Source organism: Myotis myotis, unplaced genomic scaffold (genome assembly GCF_014108235.1).
Source record: "Myotis myotis isolate mMyoMyo1 unplaced genomic scaffold, mMyoMyo1.p scaffold_m19_p_18, whole genome shotgun sequence".
NCBI lineage: Eukaryota > Metazoa > Chordata > Mammalia > Chiroptera > Vespertilionidae > Myotis > Myotis myotis.
Window position 1 is genome coordinate 30,279,147 of NW_023416322.1, and position 20,405 is coordinate 30,299,551.

At 52.5% G+C, this 20,405-nt stretch overlaps 3 protein-coding genes across 12 annotated transcripts in view; 2 read left to right on the plus strand and 1 right to left on the minus strand.

Moving 5' to 3' along the window:
* GABPB2 (GA binding protein transcription factor subunit beta 2) overlaps positions 1-20,405 on the plus strand; it is a 244,521-nt gene that overhangs the window by 149,945 nt on the left and 74,171 nt on the right. The window lies entirely within an intron of this gene.
* Positions 574-20,379, minus strand: MINDY1 (MINDY lysine 48 deubiquitinase 1). Of its 3 annotated transcripts, none has more exons than XM_036342473.1 (9): positions 19,724-20,379; positions 19,274-19,331; positions 18,850-18,914; positions 17,611-17,769; positions 17,181-17,283; positions 16,669-16,811; positions 14,680-14,871; positions 14,206-14,355; positions 574-786 (listed from the first exon to the last, which is right to left on the minus strand). In XM_036342473.1, the coding sequence occupies exons 1-9, from the start codon at positions 20,342-20,344 to the stop codon at positions 589-591; spliced, it is 1,689 nt and encodes a 562-aa protein (XP_036198366.1). In that variant the 5' UTR covers positions 20,345-20,379; the 3' UTR covers positions 574-588. The 3 variants fall into 3 exon arrangements, with proteins under 3 accessions (XP_036198366.1, XP_036198365.1, XP_036198367.1); XM_036342472.1 differs by lacking the exon at positions 574-786 and adding an exon at positions 13,449-14,035; XM_036342474.1 differs by lacking the exon at positions 574-786 and adding an exon at positions 13,795-14,001.
* Positions 3,024-12,682, plus strand: ANXA9 (annexin A9). 7 transcript variants are annotated; one of them, XM_036342486.1, is made up of 15 exons: positions 3,047-3,164; positions 3,476-3,550; positions 3,685-3,789; positions 4,256-4,341; positions 4,505-4,601; positions 5,411-5,505; positions 5,717-5,830; positions 6,275-6,365; positions 7,616-7,695; positions 7,881-7,940; positions 8,656-8,740; positions 8,876-8,971; positions 9,056-9,114; positions 12,108-12,230; positions 12,438-12,682. In XM_036342486.1, the coding sequence occupies exons 1-15, from the start codon at positions 3,062-3,064 to the stop codon at positions 12,498-12,500; spliced, it is 1,332 nt and encodes a 443-aa protein (XP_036198379.1). In that variant the 5' UTR covers positions 3,047-3,061; the 3' UTR covers positions 12,501-12,682. The 7 variants fall into 7 exon arrangements, with proteins under 7 accessions (XP_036198382.1, XP_036198380.1, XP_036198379.1 ...); XM_036342487.1 differs by lacking the exon at positions 7,881-7,940 and having other exon boundaries at positions 3,042-3,164; XM_036342488.1 differs by lacking the exon at positions 3,685-3,789.

A 20,405-nucleotide genomic window follows, 5' to 3' on the forward strand; every position in this document is an offset into this window, starting at 1 on the left:
CTGATGCCAACGCCGTGGCCTTGGGAAGTCGCTCAGCCCCCTTGGGGTAGTCACCAGAGGGTCCTCTCTACGGTCGCCAGCTCTGACATTCTAAACATGAGAGCATGGGGGTGGAAGGTGATTAGCAAACCTGAAAACAACCTCGATCTGCCCTGGAGTTGAACAAAACCAAACCAAGGGACCAAAGAAGTGAGCGTCCACCAAGTTTCAGGGGAGCAACTGTCAATGCATCACACATACTCCTCACTCCTGGGCAAGTGGGACGATGCTACTTGGACACGACTGGCCTTCTGCCTGCCTTCTTCACAGTCGGAGTTCCGCATGCAGGTCAGCCTGCAGTCCGTGCAGAGGTCTGGACTGGGGGACAAGAGCTCTCTCTCCCTTCATGGCCCCCTAAGCCGACTTGGGATGTATTCCCAGAAGAGACCCTGAAAGGCACAGGAAGCAGAAGGCTGTGTCGCCACTGTACTACGGTAAGCCAGCCTAGGAAGTCCCCTGCCTGTGTCCTGAGGCCGGTCTCAGTGGGGTTCCTTGGGCGGATGTCCACCTGAGGCTCTGCCCCTGACCTGGCCTTCCTACCAAGCGCACTTAGGAACCCGAGGTCTTCAGGAGGCTGCATTCCCCAATAAGGAAGCAATGAGGCTTTGAGAGCTTGTGGAACCAGAACCTCGGAGACTCCATGTAACCGCTAGGGGGCTCTCGGTCCCCGGTGGCTGCTGATGCCCTCTTGTGACCAGATGGGAGATTGGCAGGAAAGATTGGCAGGAGAGAGCCAAGGTTGGACTCCTAGGGAGACAAGTTAATAACAGTTATCACTTTAAGACAACATTATAGCAATATTTATTATTACATAGTAGTTAACATTTTGACATGTGTACTTACCAGTGTGTACCCAGCACTCTGCTAAAGTGCTTTACAGGTATTACTTTATTTAATTCACACATTCGCCTATAATATAAACCACTATTATTATTACTCCATTTTGACGATGAGAAAACTAAGCACAGAAAGTTTAAGGTGGTTGCCGCGGTCACACTGCAGACCAGAATTCTCAGCCTAAAGAGTCTGGCTTCAGAAATGTGAGGGGCAGAAATAGAATATTGGGGACTAGCTATTAATTATCTGAAATGTTAATCATACTCTGTGAACCATGATTGTTTCCTTCTGATAAAAGAAACACGACCTGGCCCTAGCCAGTTTGGCTTAGTGGATAGAGCGTCGACCTGCAGACTGAAGGGTCCCAGGTTCGATTCCAGCCAAGGGCATATGTCCAGGTTGCGGGCTCGATCCCCAGTAGGGGATGTGCAGGAGGCAGCCAATCAATGATTCTCTCTCATCATTGATTTTTCTATCTCTCTCTCCCTCTCCCTTCCTCTCTGAAATCAATAAAGATATCTTAAAAAAAAATAAAGAAACACGACCCAGATGCAGCCCATCCTCCTCATCCGAGAGCTACCTATTATCATGGAAAGATTAACAACCTTGCTTCTGAAACTGTAGCTCTTCGCAAGCCCCCAGACTGCATTGCCAGTAATAAGTAACCATTATACCCATTTTTATTCCTTTTTCCCACTTCCCATGTAATCTTTGTCCTTGAACCCATATAAGCAGCTGGCTTATGGGGGACCTTGCAGAGCAGATTTTTGTGGATGGCCTGCTGCTCTCCCACGCTGCCGGCCTTATTGGGATAAACGCTCAGATATGAGTTAACCCTGTCTCTGCTTAATCGGCGCAAGTAGTGGCAGGCAGCCCGGACCCATTGGCTGTCCGGTTTCAGAACCCCTTTTAAAGCAACTCTGAAACGAAGTCCCATTTTTCAGATTGCCGGGTAAAATACGGGCTGCTCAGTTACATTGCAATTTCAGACAAACCACAAATAATGTGTTAGCATAAGTATATCCCATGACATATTTGGGTCATACTTAATACCAACAAATTACGTGTTGTTGGTCTGAAATTCTAATTTAACTGGGTGTCTTGCGTTTTTATTTACTAAGTCCGGCAACCCTAATGCACAAGGCACTTTTCTCTGTCAGAGGCCATCACATATCTAACCTCATTTTTTTTTTTTTTTAAAGCAATTTTTTTTTAATTTTATTGATTTTTTACAGAGAGGAAGGGAGAGAGATAGAGAGTCAGAAACATCGATGAGAGAGAAACACCGATCAGCTGCCTCCTGCACATCTCCTACTGGGGATATGCCCGCAACCCAGGCACATGCCCTTGACCGGAATCGAACCTGGGACCTTTCAGTCCGCAGGCCAACGCTCTATCCACTGAGCCAAACCGGTTTTGGCATATCTAACCTCATTTATAATCCTCCCAGAAAGCTTCTCGGGTGCCCCAGTGCAGAGCTGGGGCCTGAACCCACACTCTCCAGCAAAAAACAGTGCCTGTTTTTTTCACTTTAACAGGAGAGAAAAGGAACGAGCAGTGATTGCCCCACGGCAATCTCCCTCCCTGCTCTGATCTGTGGACGAGCTGCCCGCACCTCCTTATGTAGAAAAAACAGGGAGGGGCCTCCCGGGTTGGAACAGTGGCCGAGGAATGGAGACAGCGCTCTGGCTTCGGTGCCCAGCCCCCACTTGACCCCTCTAGGGAGGCAGGAGGAGACTGCTCGCAGGCCCTGGGGAGCTGGCTGAGGTTCGAGTAACTGCCTGCTCTGGGGCCCCGGACCGACTGTTCACCTGCTGCTCTGTGCACAGACAGCAGCACAAAGCCAGCTGCTGAGGCCGCATCACCGGCGGCGGCTAAAACAGTCCTGGCAGCCGAAAGGCAGTGGAAGGAATCTAAGAAGCAGGGACCCAGGGAGCCTCCCTTATCTTCCTGTTGCCCTGAGGGAGCCTGGCACTTCTGTCCAGAGGGAACACCCTTTGCATTTTTCTCTCTTGACTCTGCCGATCTGCTCCCACCCCCAAATACCTGTGCCCTTCCTTCCCCACAGATAGAAGCCGTCCTCGGGCCCTGCCCGTCCCGGCTGGCTGACCCTAATGAGGCAGCAGTCAAGGGAGTTTCTGGGCTGGGACCCCCTCTGGGGTGAAGGCTGGGGTGCCTTGCTGGTATGTGCCCCAACAGGTTTTTCTCTATCGGCCTGAAATCAGCCTGGAGCCTGTCTGACCTGCCCCCCCAGGGAGCCAGAGCCAGAGGCAGAGGCAGAGAGCCAGGTCAGAGGCTGGGCTTGGAGGCTGGGCTGCGATGGTCCCACCTGGCCCCACTGGGGAAGGTGTGCACAAAGCCTCCTGTGTCGGGCTGAGCTGCTGAGGCCGAGCGGGGTTCTCGCGCGCGGCCTGAGGCCGGGTGTCTGGGAGGAGAGATGCTCGGGCGGGAGGTGTTGCTTGCGGGACCCAGTATGGCCTGGTCCTCTCCCACGCTTGGGAGGGGCCAGGGCCCGAGACAACAGCTGGGCTGGTCGGCTAGAGAGGTCATCTGACTGGCTGCTCCACCTGACTGTACACACCCCCCTCTCCTCTACCAGGCCACACAGGAGCTGGTGCCCACACGGGCACACCACCAGGCTGTGACGACACCTGCTCACCCCCAGCACCTCTGGGTAAGCACTGGGCCTGGGCCCCCAGGCTGGGGTGGGGTGGGGTGGGGGGGGGGTGGAGAAGGGGCCTGCGGATCTCTTGGGGGAGGGAGAAATGGGTTTTCCTTTCCGACATGAGTACCTGTTCCCTGGTCCAGGCACCCATGTACCCACAAGAACACAAACACCCATCAGTTCAGAAAGTGCACCTGCTGGTCTAGATACCCCAGCTGGGGACTCTGAGGGTGAAAGGCAGACAGCAGGTAGGCAGCGGGGTGGGCTGGGGCCGAGGTGGGAGTGCTGCTGTTAGAAGTTAGCTCCCACCTTACATACTTGCTCACTGCCCCAGGAACACCCAGCAGGGCCACGGAGGCCAGGGGCCTTGGACCTCAGAAGGGGGTCGGTCATCCATCTCAGGCCAAGGGCTGGGAGCTGGGGGACCAGCCCTGGAGGCGGGAAGGGTTGAGGGCTCGTTTGGTGCCAGTTCTGGCAGCATCCCTGATCAACTCTTGCTTCCTGGAGGAGGGTGCGAGGGAGGTGGGGAAGGTGGGGGCTCCCCTCTCACCCTTCCACTTGGGCTCCCAAACCTGCCGAGCAGGTTACGATTCTCTTTTTCTGCAACAAGGAAAATGGGTGGGCAACGGGAGCCCAGGTTTCAGGGCCGGGGGGTCCTAAAGAGGCCCGAGGGGCCGGAAGTGACCCTCAGTTGGGTACTGTTCCCCAGGGCAGCCAGTGGCACCATGTCTGTGACCAGCAAGAAGATGGGGCTCTCCCTGACCCAGGAGATCCTCAGCCACCTGGGCCTTGCCAACAAGGTAGGGGCTGCCAAGCCTGTAGGAACCATTTTTACTTGATCAGCTCAAGGTGTGAGAGGGGCTGGGGACAGGGAAACAGAACAGGCCCCGAGGCCAGGCCAAGGGTCAGGCTGGGGCTCTGGGGAGGCCCTGGGCAGCCCCGTGATGCCTCCTTGCTCTTAAGACTGCAGCGTGGGGGACCCTGGGCACCCTCAGGACCTTCCTGAGCTTCAGTGTGGACAAGGACGTGCAGCGGCTGCTGAGGGCCATCACGGGCCCAGGTGAGCCCCTTTCCCTCTGCACTTGGGGGGGTTCCGCTCTTGGAAGCCAGTCTGCAGACCGGGACAGAGCGAGGAGGGAGGACTGACGAACTCAATAGACGTTTGTGGAATGCCTTAATTCCTGTATGTCAAGTACCACGGTAGGTGTGTCATCGCGGTTCTCACAACACCCTGTGAGCTGTCTTATTCTTTCCATCGGACGGATGAGGAAACTGGGGCTCAGGGAGGTGAGGGCGCTTCCCCAAGGTCTCACAGCTCATAATGGCAGAGCTTGACTCCTAATCCAACTCTGCTGATCCCCAAAAGCCACTTTTTTCCCCACCACACAGGCCACCTTTGCCTAAATTTGGGTAGGATTTGCATGCCACTTGGCATCTCATTTGCATTTTCTGTGTTAAATGTTTTTATTGAATTTTATTTTTTATTTTTAAGGAGAGAGAGGAAGGGCGAGGGGGAGGGAAACACACCCATCAGTGTGAGAGAGAAACATTGATCGGCTGCCTCCTGCATGCCACCCCCCCCCCCGCGCCCCCTAGAGGATCCAGCTCACATGTGCCCTGACCAGGAATCCAACTGGCAGCCTCTTGGTTCCTGGGTCAATGCTCAACCACTGAGCCACACTGGCCGGGCTGCATCTTCATTTGAAACCAAATGGAAGTGGGGGGTGATGGGACCCCTGCCCCTGTCCTTCCAGCCCTTTCTGGGATCTTGTCCTGTCCTCCTTGGGAGGCTTCAAGCCTGAGGAGCGAGGGACCCCCAACCCTGTAAAGACCCTGATTGGGGTCTTCCCAGCCCTTATCTTGGTTCAGGGGTGGACCGCACCGCCATTGTGGACGTGCTGACCAATCGGAGCCGAGAGCAAAGGCAGGTCATCGCTCAAGCTTTCCAGGAGCGCACCCAACAGGTGAGGCCACCAGGGCTTCCCAGGGGCAGTGCACTGGGGTGAGAAGTCCCTGAAGACTTGGGGTCCTGCAGCAGCAGGCCGGCCCCTGCCCCCTGGTTAAATGGGGGTGGTGCTTCAGGCCTGAGATAAAAACCAGCCAAATATTCCCAAACCTCCCCACACGTCTGGGGCCTCCCCTCATGCCGCGCCTCTGCCACGGGGGCCCGTGCAGGACCTGCTCAAGTCCCTGCAGGCAGCGCTCTCCGGCCACCTCGAAGGGATTGTGGTGGCTCTGCTGCAGCCGGCAGCCCGTTTGGATGCTCGGGAACTGAGGACAGCCCTGAAGGTACCAGGACCGGAGGCTTGATGGGGGGTCTGGGAAGTGAGGTCACCCGGAGGGAAGGAGAAGGCTGCCTGACCTGCCTTTGCCCACTCCAGAGGAGCAGACTGGGCAGAGGCCCCCTTTGACCATCCCGTCCTGACCGTAGGACAGTGGTTCTCAGCCTTCTGGCCCTTTAAATGCAGTTCCTCATGTTGTGACCCCCAACCATAAAATTATTTTCGTGGCTACTTCATAACTGTCATGTTGCTACTGTGATGAATCGTCATGTAAATATCTGATATGCAGGATGGTCTTAGGCGACCCCTGTGAAAGGGTCGTTCGACAGCCAAAGGGGTCGCGACCCACAGGTTGAGAACCGCTGCCTTAGGAGGACAGGCGGTCAGCATCTGCTCTCTGCCATCCTAAGGACGTGGCCCAGTCTCAGAGCGGCCTCCCAATTTCTCGTAGGACTCGGGTGCTGCTGAGGATGTGGGGGTGGAAATCCTTGCTACTCGCACCCCACCCCAGCTGCAGGAGTGCCTGGCAGCCTACAAACACGGTAAGAGCACGAGGGAGGGAGTTGCAGGAGCTGGAAACGGAGCCAAGGACCTTCCTCACCTTCCCTGCCCTCTGTCCGGGCGGGCGAGCCCTCGGGGAGCCTGTCTGCCCAAGTCCTGTTACCTGGGGCTCTCTCCTCCCTCCTGCCCCCACCCAGGGACCCGTCTCCCCAGGAGACAGCCAGATGTGATCAGTAAAGAAAGAGGCAGTGAGGAACCATCTTAGTCTGGGGCTCCAGGGCAGATTCCATGGTAATGGCAGCGTTGGGCACGATGACCGTCCCTAGGGTAGCTGTGTCATCTTCACGCCCTGTGCTCATTCCCCCATCACACCACTCACACCACGGCCCAGGCCGAATCGCACCTGCTGCAGCCGGGGGGAAGGTGGGGGCCTGCTCTCTAAATCATGGGTGTCCCCTCTCGGCTCCTGGCTGCTGGCCTCGCTTGGCTGCCACATGCCTCACCCACTAATTGGGACCTAGCTCCTTCGCATCCTCATCTCAGTCACTACCCATTTTTTTTCTTTCCCCAATTTTCCTTGGACATCCAGTCTTAGCCTAACTCTCCCTTTAATATATATATATTGATTTCAGAGAAGGAGAGGGAGAAAGAGACAGAAACACCAATGATGAGAGAGAACCATCAATCAGCTGCCTCCTGTATACCATCTACTGGGGCCTGAGCCTGCAACCCGGGCATGTGCCCTGACCAGGAATCAAACTGTGACCTCCTGGTTCATAGGTCGATGCTCAACCACTGAGCCACATCGGCTGAGCTTGGCCTATCTCTTAATCCTTCTCCTACCTCTCTCCCCTGTTGCTTCTGTTTTTCTCTTTTCTCTGTTCGTTTCCTTTTGTAATATCCTACCTCTCACATCACTTTCCTAACCTCCAACGAGGGGCCAGGCCCTCGCCCTCTTGCCTCATCACATGGGTTTCTTATCTCCTCTTCACTGCCTGGTGACCACTGGGATAACAGGTGCCTCCTGCCTGCAGAAGGTTGGCGCCTGCAGATGAGGCCACGCCATGGTGCGTGATCCCACAGCACCTGGGTGCTCACAGCTTAGGGATGCTTTCAGGGTGGCCATGATGGTGCTTCTGCCTTCCATCCTGGGGACTAGCAGCCATTGAGCTACTGCAAGCAGGATGTAGCAGGGTTGGCAGGGCACAGTGGCCAGACATTGGACAGGTCCTAGAGGCATGCACCTGGGGGAAAACCAGGAGGATTCAGAGAGCTCTTGACCCCACCCCAGATTTCCAGGTGGAGGCAGAGGAGGACATCAAATCCGAGACCAGTGGCACCTTGCGGGACCTGCTCCTGGCCCTGGCCAAGGTGAGGAGGACCGACCTTCATCGAAAGAGAGTTACACCACCTGGGGGATGTGGGACAGAGTGTGGAGCATTGTTTTGATGTAATGGACAAGAGGGGGCTTTGTGAGGGGACTAGGTCTGGATTGTTGACCTGGAGATGAAAAGCTGCCCCTCATAGAGTCCTCCTGAGAGAGTTTCTCCTCCTAGGGGGCCCGCGAGAGCTACTCCGAAATCATTGACTATAACTTGGCAGAACAGGACGTCCAGGTGAGCAGGGGCTGAGGAGCTGGCACAGTCACGCACCTAAGACACCTCCTCTATCATACCTTAGAGCCAGCAACCCATGGACCCACTTGTCCCGCAAGCCTGTCCTTGCCTTGGGGAAGGCGTCCTCAGCGGCGTGATGGGGGCATGGGGTGTCAGGTGGTGTCACATCTGAAACCTTTCACTCATCTAATCTCTGATTCCTGACCTCACAGGAAGTGAGCTCATCAACTCCCATTGGCCTTTGGGCTGGGGGACCCTGCCCAGACTCCCTGGGGGATTATTTCATTCCTTCAGTGCCAGAATTTCCCAAAATGGGGGGTGGAGCTGTGAGGGCAGAACCCCCTCTTGTAGTCTTACCTCCCTCCCTTTTTAAATATATTTTTATTGATTTTAGAGAGGAAGGGAGAGAGAGAGAGAGAAACATCAATGATGAGAGAATCATTGATTGGCTGCCTCCTGCACACCCCACACTAAGGATCGAGCCCGCAACCTGGGCATGTGCCCTGACAGGGAATCAAATTGTGACCTCCTGATTCATAGGTCAATGCTCAACCACTGAGCCACCCTGGCCACCCCCCCCCCCCCCATAGATAGATAGATATAAATTTTTTCACCCTTATCGTATTTCCACCATCATTGTGATGGATTCTGGGAACATGGTAACCATGGCTCTGCAGCCCCCAACCAACGATCCTAATTTACTCCCCACTCCCAGGCATTGAAGCAGGCTGAAGGACCCAGCACAGAAGGAATATGGGTCCTTATCCTCACCCAGAGAAACCCTGAACACCTCGTCCGAGGTACACATGAGCCCTCTTGCCTCCCCCACTTGCTCTGATGATGGGTTTTGCCTGAGGAAGGTGAGGAAGCTCATCCTTCTCTGTGATAATCAGCCCCCGCATTTACCTTCTAACCACCTCCTCCTCACACCACAGTGTTTGATCAGTACCAGCGGCGCACCGGGCATGAGTTGGAGCACACCGTCCGGAACCGTTTCCATGGAGATGCCCAGAGGGCTCTGCTCAGCCTAGGTAGGGGCCTGCTCAGGCCACGTGGGTAGGGGGTCTCCCGGGAACTAGAGCTACCTCTCTCCATCTCTCCCTCTTTGCTTCCAGCCTCGGTGATCAGGAACACAGCGCTGTACTTTGCCGATAAACTTCACCAAGCCCTTAGGGTAAGAGGGACACTCCTTTTCTCTTCCGCTTGGGGACAAAAGCTGGGGGAGACACTTCCTGGGCAAGAGAGAGGAAGTTTCACATTGCTGCTGCTAATGCAACAATTTCATATTTACTTTATAAACTTATAGCAGCTCTCAGGTTTACAAACTGTCTTGCCAAGAGTAGAGGCGTGAGCTGTGGTTAGAGCTAAGTTAGTTGACTTACGGGCACTCAAGCTAACATTTTGGCCTGATTCATGTCCAGGTGGCCACATATCGATATGAATTTGTGCTGGGGGACAGTGCCTTGCCCAGTTTTAGTTCTTACCAGAACGGTGATGGTTATAACACCAGCAAGAATAACGACAAGAACCAGCATGGCGTAGGCGTTCATGGTGCACCAGGGCTTATGTAGAACACATTGCCCTCATTTCAGTTAATGCCTGTTTTATAGATGAGAAAGTGAAGCAGAGAGATTACACACCTTGCCAAGGTCACACAGCTATTAAGTCATCTATTCTCCTTACAAAATACATAATGTTCCTGTAGGACATTGAACTGTCACATGTCAACTCCTCGTCTATCCCATAGGTGTTGGTCTATACAGTCCCACCTTGTTTTATTGAGCGTGTAGAGATTGAGTTTTTTTACAAATTGAGGTAAGACCCTCCCTCTACCAGCAAGAAGATGACAACTCACTAAAGATTTAGACGATGGCTAGCCTTTTTAAGTAGTAAAGTATATTAAGATTAAGGTATATACATTGCTTTATTAGACATAATGCTATTGCACACTTAATAGGCTACAACATAGTGCAAACATATTTTTACCATGAACTGGGAAACCAAAAAGTTTGTGTGACTGGCTTTATTGTGATATTCGTGTTAGTATGGTAGTGTGGAACCAAACCCACAATACCTCCAAGGTGTGCCTGTGCTATAAACCACACCGTAAGCGCACCAGGAACACATTCATGTGTTCACACTGTCAGACTTTGTTCTATATTACTCATAATTAAATTGGTGACTTTGGTTTGAATAATTTCATAAGCAGAATCTAGTCATTTTGCTCATTGAGCCAGGTCCCCCAAAGCTATAAGTAAAAAAAAAAATCCTCGAAAATGTGAAGAATATAAAAATGGTTATTATTTTGGCCAATGGACTAGCCTTTTGTATACTGGTTGAGAAGCCATCATGCCTTGTTGACAGCTATTCAAAAGACAGTACCAACAAAAAACAAAGACAGTGCATATAAGCACTTGTTCTATCATCTAGAGATTACCATTTTGACAGTGGATTATTATACTTACCCAATAAAGCCTGTATTATTATAGTGAGTCAGCACTAGAGTTGTGGTTATCTCATTTGCGTCATAAAAACAAATTGTATCCCAGCAGTAAATAATTGTAATGTATGTATTTGGATTACAGGACTCACACTCTTGAATATAAATGCTAGATTTATCTTAGAAGGAAGAGTCTAAAAATAAGATAGGCCCATTTTTCTGAATAAATTTTTTCAGAAAACTTCCAAAAAGCTTGCCAATCAGATGCCAAGTACATTCTCAAGTGTCAAGACTAGGTTTATGTTTAATATAGGTTTGGTGTGGAGGGTACTTGTATACCAGTGGGAATATTCAGTTAATGAGTGACCCTTGCCCAAATTCTACACCTTTGGCGTAACAAGAGTTGGAAGAAGGGATACTGGGAAGCAATTACAATCCTTATCACGACACAAAACTGATGACACATGAAATTTTTAAAATAAAGTAGCCATCAGGCCCACTGCCAATCAGGTAATGAGTCCAAATGAAATATAGCATTTTCTTTTTACTTCATCACTTTCTTTTGTTTCTTCATGGGAGATCCGTGGGAATGGCATGAGTGTGGGTTACAGGCACTTCTGGGAAGGGTCATGGGAGTCAAGTGACTGAGCAAACTCTGAAAAGGAGGGTGGTAGCAAATGGGGACAGCACCAGTGCACAGCTCATGACACAAACAGGACTTCTGCAACCAAAAATGCTTATTTTGCAATCTCTTGTGATAGCACATTACTGATGATCATCAATTGTCATTCATGACCCGGTCATGTTTTGTACCGCTATTATGTCTAAATGGGACCCTCCATTACCGTCTTTAACCAGAAAGCCGGAGGCCTGGTGCAGGTAGAGGAGGAAGACAGGGATGCTGAACCCCAGGGGTCCAGCCAGGAGAAACTGATGTGTAAAGATGGGGCAGGGAGATGGCCCTGGTGGGCCCAGATCAGAACCGGAAGTCCCATGACTGTGCCCGGTCAGAACCCCAACACCCCGGCTTAGGGGTAGGGTGGTGTATCCTCCTGGGACACTCATTCACTTGGGAGTTAAAAACTGTCTTCCTGGCTTTCATGCTGGAAGCTTTATAGGTAGCAAGTCTCGCTTCCCCGCTGCACTCCCCACACACAGCTGAGCATATGCCCTGGAGACTTCATGTCTTTTGAGTGCCTGCCTTTGGAGCTGCCCACGAACCGAGCTCTGGGGGAGCGAGGCTCTGAGCTAGTGGCCTGGCCAGGAAAGACGTGGAAGGGAAGAATAGTACCCCAGCTTCTGCCGGAGCCAGATCTTTCCTGCTGCGCCATCTTCCATGAGGATGGACAAAGATAACTTTTCCCCTAGATCAGTGGTTCTCAACCTTCCTAATGCCGTGACCCTTTAATACAGTTCCTCATGTTGTGGTGACCCCCAATTTGTTACAAATTGAACATAATTAAAGCATAGTGATTCATCACAAAAACAATATGTAATTACATATGTGTTTTCCGATGGTCTTAGCTGACCCCTGTGAAAGGGTCGTTCCACCCCCAAAGGGGTCGCGTCCCACAGGTTGAGAACCACTGCCCTAGATAACCTCTTCTCTTTCCCCTCGACACGCACCTCACCTCCACTTTCTAGAATAATTTACCGTGACATCTAATCCCTATTCTTTGAGAATCTCACTGCCATCCCCCTCCCCATTCTGTTTCTTCTCCCGCTAGGAAACCCAGCCCAATTACCAAGCCCTGATGCGCATCCTTATCTCTAGAAGTGAGACTGACCTTCTAAGCATCCGAGCTGAGTTCAGAAGGAAGTTTGGGAAGTCCCTCTACTCTTCCCTCCAGGTGAGCGCTCTGCCCTCGCTCCCCGCTGCGCTCCCCGCACACAGCTGAGCATACGCCCTGGAGAATTCACGAGTCTCCGGTTAACTTAGTGTAAGGCTCCTAAGGCTCCGGGCACCAGACAAATTCTGTACCAGCACGAGGGCGGGGGCAGAGTCCTGGGCCACAGCGGTAGTTGGTCTTTCTAACCTTTAATTCTCTTGTCTGCAGGATGCCGTGAAAGGGGACTGCCGTCTAGCCCTACTAGCCCTGTGCAGAGCCGAAGACCTTTGAGACCCCCTCCCCCTTCCACTCCCACATGACATGCAAGGATCTGAGCGTCCCATGTTTGGCTGAGCCTGCAGGAGACCAGCCGAGCCTCCAAATAGGATAACCCCTCACTGAGCATTACATGTTCCAGCTTCTCGTTGAGGCTGGAACTCGAAGTTTTCTTTTAAATCCCTTCATTGTCCTCATCTCAAAGTGGGAGCTGCACCTGGGTCGCCTAGCTCTGTCTTAGGTGTGGGTTAATGGGATCTCCTGGATAGTTTCTGCCCTGCTCCTTCTTCCCATACCCTGGGCAGAATATCTCACCCACACCGGTAGTTTTTTTTTTAACTAATTTCATTCTTGTTTGTGTTCCCTGATTGAAGTTTGGGTGGAGCAGGACATGGGGCTGGGAGGAGGCCTTGAAGTTGAAGTGCATTTGGTTATTCAACAGGAATCCTGTTTTGGACTTTAGAGCTGCAGTTATCAACAACCCCCCTCCCTTAGGGTTGTCTCTCCCCCCCGCACCCCCCTCCCCCCCATTATTCTCTCTTCCCCAGGAAATTTTAGGCAAAATAATTGAGAAACAGGAACCTGAACAAGGTCAGAAATGGTCAGAGGTAGCAAAGGACCATCTGTACAAAACTGGGAGGCAAGCCGAGGATCAAGCTGCCTCTTGCCTGCCTGGGAAGTCTCTCGGGTTAGCAGGGAGCACAATCCCTACATTCATCCGTCCAAAGGGGGACTTGGAAACCCACCTCCAAATCAGAGGACTATTTCCCAAAGAAGGCCCAGCAGAAACAGAGGAACACAAACAGCGAAGGGAAAAGCAGGCTCTGGTTCCCCCTGCTGGCTCATTCCGATATGACAGGCAACCCCCTCACACCTCTACCTTCCCTCCCCCTTTGCATTCCTCAATTGGGTCAAATGCTTCACCACTTGACCCCATTGCTGCAGGGTATGGCAAACAACAGATCTCAGGAGACAATTTTTATTTCCAAACCCCTAGGAAGGCATTACAAATAATGAAGATAGAAACCCAAATCAAATCCTGAAACAGAGGGAGACGGACTTGCAGGATAGCCGGAAGGACCCCGCCAGTCAGGGGGGAGGTAGGGGAGATGCATTTCAGGCAGGGACCTCACCCGGGAGCCTGAGTCTGTATATTAGTGTGATATTCTGGGCAGAGGGAGTTGGGGATCAGACATCCTCACCCCAGCAGTCCCACTGTTGCCCTGGGTGACTGGGAGGAAGAGAAGGCCGCAGTGAGTGAGCAAGAATGTCGCCGAGTCTGACCTTGACATTTCCTTCCCGCTCGGATCCCCAACAGTCCATAAATAAGTTACCCTGCATATCTCAGGGGGTGACCTGGGAGAGCAAGCCAAATAGTCACAGCCTCTGACAGAAGAGGCAGGGCAGCCTGGCACCAGGCACCGGGCACCGGGCGCTACAGGAGGACACAGTCGGACTCCGGCTTGGGCCGCCGCCGCCGCTCTCCTGCCGGGCGACCAGATGGAGTTCCTCTCCCCTGTATGGGATTTAACAAGTGGTCGTCCATCAGCCTGGGCAGAGCACAAGGACAGATTCTGGATGGAAGCGGGTCAGAATGGGGAGGGGCAGTGGGGAGAGGAAGAGAGGAAGGGATCCAGGGGAGAGGGCCAGACAGGAGAAGGGCCCCCCAGGGAAACCTTGAAGAATAACAGCTGCTGAGGACAGGGTACAGCGGGCTCACCTGTGGCGACGGGGCCCGTGCTGGCACCGGCTGGGCCCCTTGCTGCTGTTGGTACTCCTCCTGCTGCAGTTGCTGGGCCAGCTCCAAGTCGCTGAGACCCAACGTGCCTTGTGGCTGCTGCTGCTGCAGGGACAAGGCGATCAGGTAGTCCTGCAGAGAGCGGGAGAGAGCAGGGTTGTGAGGTGGGCTGCGGCCTGGGAGATATTCCGGCTGGGCTTAGGTTCCCAAACCAGTTTTTCCTCCTCATCTTTCCATTTCTCTCGCTCCTCCTCCAGAGCAGACCACACAGCCAAGCACGTTCTCTGTGGCGCCAGAGAATGCCCACCAAGCGTGGAGATGGCCCCCAGGTAACAGGAAAGGGACAGGGGTGTCATGTAATCATCGCTCGATGACGCGATGCACACAGCTCACAGACGGCAAAAAGGTCTGTGAAGGGAACGTGCTCTCTGCGCCCTTCCCCAAAGTGCCGCACACCTGGTCTACCTGCCGCTGCTTTTCCGGGGAGCCGCTCCCACCTTCTGCTCCAGGCCCCTTGCCCAGGGAATGACTCAGGTGGAAGTCAGAGTCACAAAAGCAGCTGTCCCCGTCCACGTTGTGCAGGCTCTCCCACACCACCTGCTCCTCCTGCAGGAAGCCCTGGTCGGTGACCAGCAAGTACAGGTGGCTCTGCAAGGAAGGGACAGAGCTAATTAGTGGGACAGGTGAGCTAGAGGCGGTTGCCGGCCCCACGTCATCTGAGATGCCCGGAGGCCATCTGAGCCAATGGGGGTGCCAGCTGGAACATGTCAGTGTGAGCTGCGGGTCTTGTATGAGAATGAGCGGCTGAGGGGAGAGAGAAGGGACGTCCAAGTGGACGGTCAGCTGGGTGAGAGCATGGCGGTCCCTGTGGTCAGGCATGGAGTCCTCAGAGCTGGGATCCTGCTTCCTCCCCTGCTTCCCACCGTTCCCGAGGCTCACCTGATGGCCGTGTGGGGAAATCCTTCGAGAACCAAAGACATCTCCCTCTTCTACTCAAGTCCTAGAGAGCTAAAACGATTTCTAACTTGGGAAGACTTTGGTACTGTTGGAAAATTCCCTTCCTGCCCTAGCTGGTTTGGCTCATGGATAGAGCGTCTGTCTGCAGACTAAAGGGTCCCAGGTTCGATTCAGGCCAAGGGCACATGCCCAGGTTGCAGGCTCCATCCCCAATAGGGGGCAGGCAGGAGGCAGCTGATCAATGATACTCTCTCATCATTGATGTTTCCATCTCTCTCTCCCTCTCCCTTCCTCTCTGAAATCAATAAATTAAAAATAATAATAATCCCCCCAAAAAGATGAATAAAAGCCAGATGCGGGTATATAGAGATAAAGATACAGAAGAGAAAAGAAAATAGTTTACCTGGTCGGTAATGCTACAGATTGTTACTTGAAGAGCAGTACAGCAAATAAGATCAGAAAAAAAAAAAAAATGAAAACAACTTTGGAAATGAAAAGAGGGGCTTAGCTATATGTGTAATAAATTTTAAAACCTTAAAACTATGTAAGGTTTATATAAATATACTTGAAAATGTGGATGAAATGAATAATATTCTATGACCATGCAAACACCTTGAGCTTGCATGAGTCAAGAAAGATTTAAAAAAGGTACACAGGTACACACATACACACACACACATACACACACACACACATACACACACACATACACACACACATACACACACACATACACACACATACACACACACACATACACACACACATACACACACACATACACACACACACACACACACACATACACACACACAAATAACTGACCAAGTAACTGTAAGAGCAATTAAAAATTCAGTCAAAGATTAAAAAATAATAATAATAATAATAATAATAATAGCCCTAACCGGTTTGGCTCAGTGGATAGAGCGTCGGCCTGCGGACTCAAGGGTCCCAGGTTTGATTCCGGTCAAGGGCATGTACCTTGGTTGCGGGCACATCCCCAGTGGGGAGTATGCAGGAGGCAGCTGATCGATGTTTCTAACTCTCTATCCCTCTCCCTTCCTCTCTGTAAAAAAAATCAATAAAATATATATTTTAAAAATAATAAAATAAAAATTCCCTTCCTGTCCCTTCCAATGGGACAGGATTATACTTTCCTGTCCCATGGATGGCAGGCTCACTCCTATGGCTTGCTCTGGCCAATGAGATGTTAGCAGAAATGACACTTCCGGGTGGGAGCACTACACCCCAGGTAAAGGCTGTTTTGTCAGCCTGAGACCCAGAGTGAAGATGAGGCGAGTGTCTGCAGCGGCCATGCAGCATTCGTGGGGAATAAACCTTGGTTGCAGGAAACCACAGGGACTGTGGGGGTCATTGGTTATCAGCGCTTGATCTCCCCTGCCCTGACCGAAAACACGGACCCAGAAGGAAAAGGCATGAGGAAACAAACAGCACTCCAGCCCTCCCCCACCCCCAACGCCCCATCACCTTGTGCTTAGTCATGGTGCTAAAGTGGTTGTTCCGGAAAAAGACGCCAAGTTCGCCCTCCTTGGCAGCCGCGGTGAGCTCGCACAGCCCGTGGTAGGTCAGCTGGGCCGCGGTGGTCTCCAGGAACTGCTCGGCGATCAGGCCTGCCGGAGGGCACAAGGAGCGGGGGCGGGGCCTTGGCTCACATCCCAAGTCCACAGAACGGGGTGGGGGGTGGGGGGTCACCCAGAGAGTCTCTGTCCAAAGGCTGGGGGGGGGGGCGGGGGTGGTCCCACCCTCTGAAATCTCTTCCCTGGAGCCTGGCTGCTGTCATTCATTCAACAAACAGTTGCTGAGCAGCCACCTCGCGCCCACCAGGCACTGTACTAGGGAGACTAATGTGTTCCCCAAACTCCCTTTCTAGTGGGATGTGGTTGCAGGGGGGGGGGGCGGGGGATAGACAATGAACAATAAATCAAAGCAGCCTTCGTCCCCTCCACATAAGAGCCACAGGAGAGAAGTGGGGGGCTCACCTTCTGTCACCAGGTTGGAGTCGCTGGAGTGCTTGCAGGTGATGATCTTCTCCACCAGCTGATTGTAGCTCAGTTTCCCAACTGCACTCACAGCCTCAGGACTCTGCATGGGCAGTGGGGTGGGGTAATAATAGAAAAAAAAATTGAGATCTTTTTAGGAAGGAAATGGACTGCAACCCTAGGACCAAAGGTTCCTGAAACCTTGGCCGTCTCAATAACTGCCTATGATTTGCTTGTATTTGAATGTTACCAAAAATGTTTAAGGTTCAAGGAATTCTCCACTGGGTCCTGCCTCTAAACCGGATTCCCTCCAAAGCCAATCGAATCCCTACATCCCTAACCCCTACCTCTCTAACCCCCAGCCCACTAAACGCTGCTTCTCTGTCGCTTGAGCTGGACAAGCGTCTCATCTGGGCCCTCTCGCCCTCACCTGAGGATCGACAAGCCAGCCGTGGTACAGGGGGATGCCTAGGAGGTCGAAGATACTGCACTCAGGTGTGTACTCAAAATCGGAGACCCCTGTGAACCGCACATTGACATCCAGACCGGTGGCCAGTTTGGGCAGGACGGTCATTGCGTCGTCCACATTCTGGGGGTAGAAATGAAATCGACGGATATATTAAATAATTAACACATTGCATATCTTTATTGATTTTTTAAAAATTTATTTTATTAATTTTTTACAGAGAGGAAGGGAGAGGGGTAGTTAGAAACATCGATGAGAGAGAAACATCGATCAGCTGCCTCCTGCACACCCCCCTCTGGTACATGCCCTTGACAGGAATAGAACCTGGGACCCTTCAGTCCGCAGGCCGACACTCTATCCACTGAACCAAACTGGTTAGGGCTCTTTATTGATTTTTTAAAATATTTTTAATTGATTTCATCAGAGAGGAAGAGAGAGAGAGAGAGAGAGAAAGAGAGAGAAACATCAATGATGAGAGAGAATCATTGATTGGCTGCCTCCTGCATGCCCCCCACTGGGGATCGAGCCTGCAACCCCGGGCATGTGCCCCGACCAGGAATCGAACCATAACCTCCTGGTTCATAGGTCAATGCTCAATCAATGAGCCACACTGGTTGGGTGATTCTTTTTTTGGGGGGGGGGGGCGGTGAGGGGGAGAGAAGAAGGAAGAGGGAGAGAGAGAAACATAAATGTGAGAGCAAAACATGGATTGGCTGCCTCCTGCATTTCCCCTCCCCCACCCCCACCCCCGACCCGCCACTGAAAACCCAGGCACATGCCCCAACGTGGAATTGAACCTGCAACCCTTCAGTGCCCAACCCACTGAGCCACACCTGCCAGGGCAGCACATTGTATATCTTAAACTTACATATCTCAGTGAAGCTTAGAACATGATGGTCTAGCCTCCCCTCCCCTCCATTCCAGTCCCACCCCCAGAAATAAAATATTAAGCTTGTTGCTTTTCTTCCCAGGTTCTCTTACAAGCCATTCCATTCCTCCCTTGCCTCAACCCCTCTTTATCTTATGTAGATAAACTTATTTTCTAGGACAGAGATTTACCCACCTCTTCCTCCTGCAGGAAAAAAAAAAAAATCATAGTTCAAGGAACCCTCTTGAGAAGCAGCAGAAAGGCTTCCCTTTCATAGGCCTGGGTGTCCCCTTGCCAGGCTGCAAACCTCTTTGTCCACAGACCTTTTTGCTCACCTGCTGAAAATTAAGCTGAAGTCCCTCTGACTTCTCCTGGGGCTTGATGGACAGGAGGCAGTCTCCTACAAGACAGGATTCCTTATCTGTCTACCCCACCAATGGCCCTCAAAGCAGCGTCCTCCTCTCCTGAGATTGGGCGGGGGTAATGTCACCGAACCACTGGCTTTCAGAGCTGGGAAGGGCCTTAGATTCGAGTCCTGACCTTTCATGTCCCAGAGGAAGAAATCAGCTCACAGAGGTGAAGGGCCTGCCCAGGGTCACATGGGAAAGCTACAGCCCAGGACTCCTGACACCCAGAGACCTTCACCCTCCCTGACACATCTGAACCCCGAATGGGAAGTCCCTCAATATTCTGGGTTTCTGGCTGAGGGGATAGTGCTCGTAATTCTGTGCAATTCCTCTTCAAGGCCCAGTCACTCACCAAGGTGGGTCATGAGCTCAGCTGATGTGATCACTTCCTTCTGAGGGGGCAGCTTCACCTGGAGGCAGAGAGTGATCAGAGGGTCAGCCTGTGCTGCTCCCCTTCGCCGGGCACCTCGGGAGAGACCCATAGGAGGTGGGGGGCGGGGGGGGGGCAGGGGTTGCCTAGAGGGAGGGTGTGGTGGAAAAAAGAAGGCTTATAATGGAAGCAAGGGAGTGAATGTGAAATACTGCAATACAGGAAGAGGACAGAGAACTGCTTTTTGTTGGTTTTTATGAACCTCTTCCTTCTTTCATTTGTTCCAGCTGGAGAAATAGGAAGAGTAACTTGAAAACTTTTGACTGGCTTGTGAAAATCAGGATGACCAAGGAAGTGGGTCAGGGAAGAGACCCTCCTCAGCAGTTTCTGAGGCCCCGCCTCCTCCCCCCCCCCCCCCCCCAACTCTCTTACCTTCCACTGAAGAAAGAGGATGTTCATGATGGCGAGGAGCGGGCAGGGGCCATTCGTGCTCTGGGTGATGATGGGTGTCCGTTCTCCCTTCCAGGGGATCCACTTTACACAGTAGAAATCGAGCTCCAGCTGTTGGGCCCTCGGGGACTGGGGCAGCTCCTGGGGCCCGGAGCACGCCCCCACTGTCTCTACCTCAGGCTGCGTCCTGTGGTCTGGCCCTGGCTGGTTGGAGCTCGTGTCAGGCAGAGGGGACTCAAGATTATCCTGGCCCTGGACCGGCAGTGACCCTTGATCTACTGGCTCCTGTTCTCCAACTGCCCCAGTAACATCTCCAACTGCCCCATCAGCATCTCCAACTGCCCCATCAGCATCCCCGGCTGCTCCAGTAGCATCTCCAACTGGCCCATCAGCATCTCTGGCCGCCCCAGTAGCATTTCCGGCAGCCCCAGTAGCATCTCTGGCCGCCCCAGTAGCATCTCTGGCCGCCCCAATAGCATTTCCAGCATCCTTGTCCTGGGGGTGCTCATCTGGTACTGAGAGGACCTCATGGTTTTCAGGGCTGACGGCTTCTGCAGTCTTGGCCTTGCCAGAGACTGGACGCTCAGGTTGATGGTGTTCCATGGTCAGAAGAGGTCAACGGAGGGGCACCAAAGGACTTCACAGTCCTCAGGAAGTTGCCTAA

Coding starts and splice junctions, on each gene's coding strand:
- ANXA9 (XM_036342486.1), top strand. CDS start 3,062: ATGTGCCCCAACAGGTTTTTCTCTATCGGCCTGAAATCAGCCTGGAGC. Junction 4,342..4,504: donor ACCTGGGCCTTGCCAACAAG/GTAGGGGCTGCC, acceptor CTTGCTCTTAAG/ACTGCAGCGTGGGGGACCCT. Junction 6,366..7,615: donor CCTGGCAGCCTACAAACACG/GTAAGAGCACGA, acceptor ACCCCACCCCAG/ATTTCCAGGTGGAGGCAGAG.
- MINDY1 (XM_036342472.1), bottom strand. CDS start 20,344: ATGGAACACCATCAACCTGAGCGTCCAGTCTCTGGCAAGGCCAAGACT. Junction 19,332..19,723: donor TCCTCTTTCTTCAGTGGAAG/GTAAGAGAGTTG, acceptor CTCTGCCTCCAG/GTGAAGCTGCCCCCTCAGAA. Junction 18,915..19,273: donor TGAGCTCATGACCCACCTTG/GTGAGTGACTGG, acceptor CCTGTCTTGTAG/GAGACTGCCTCCTGTCCATC.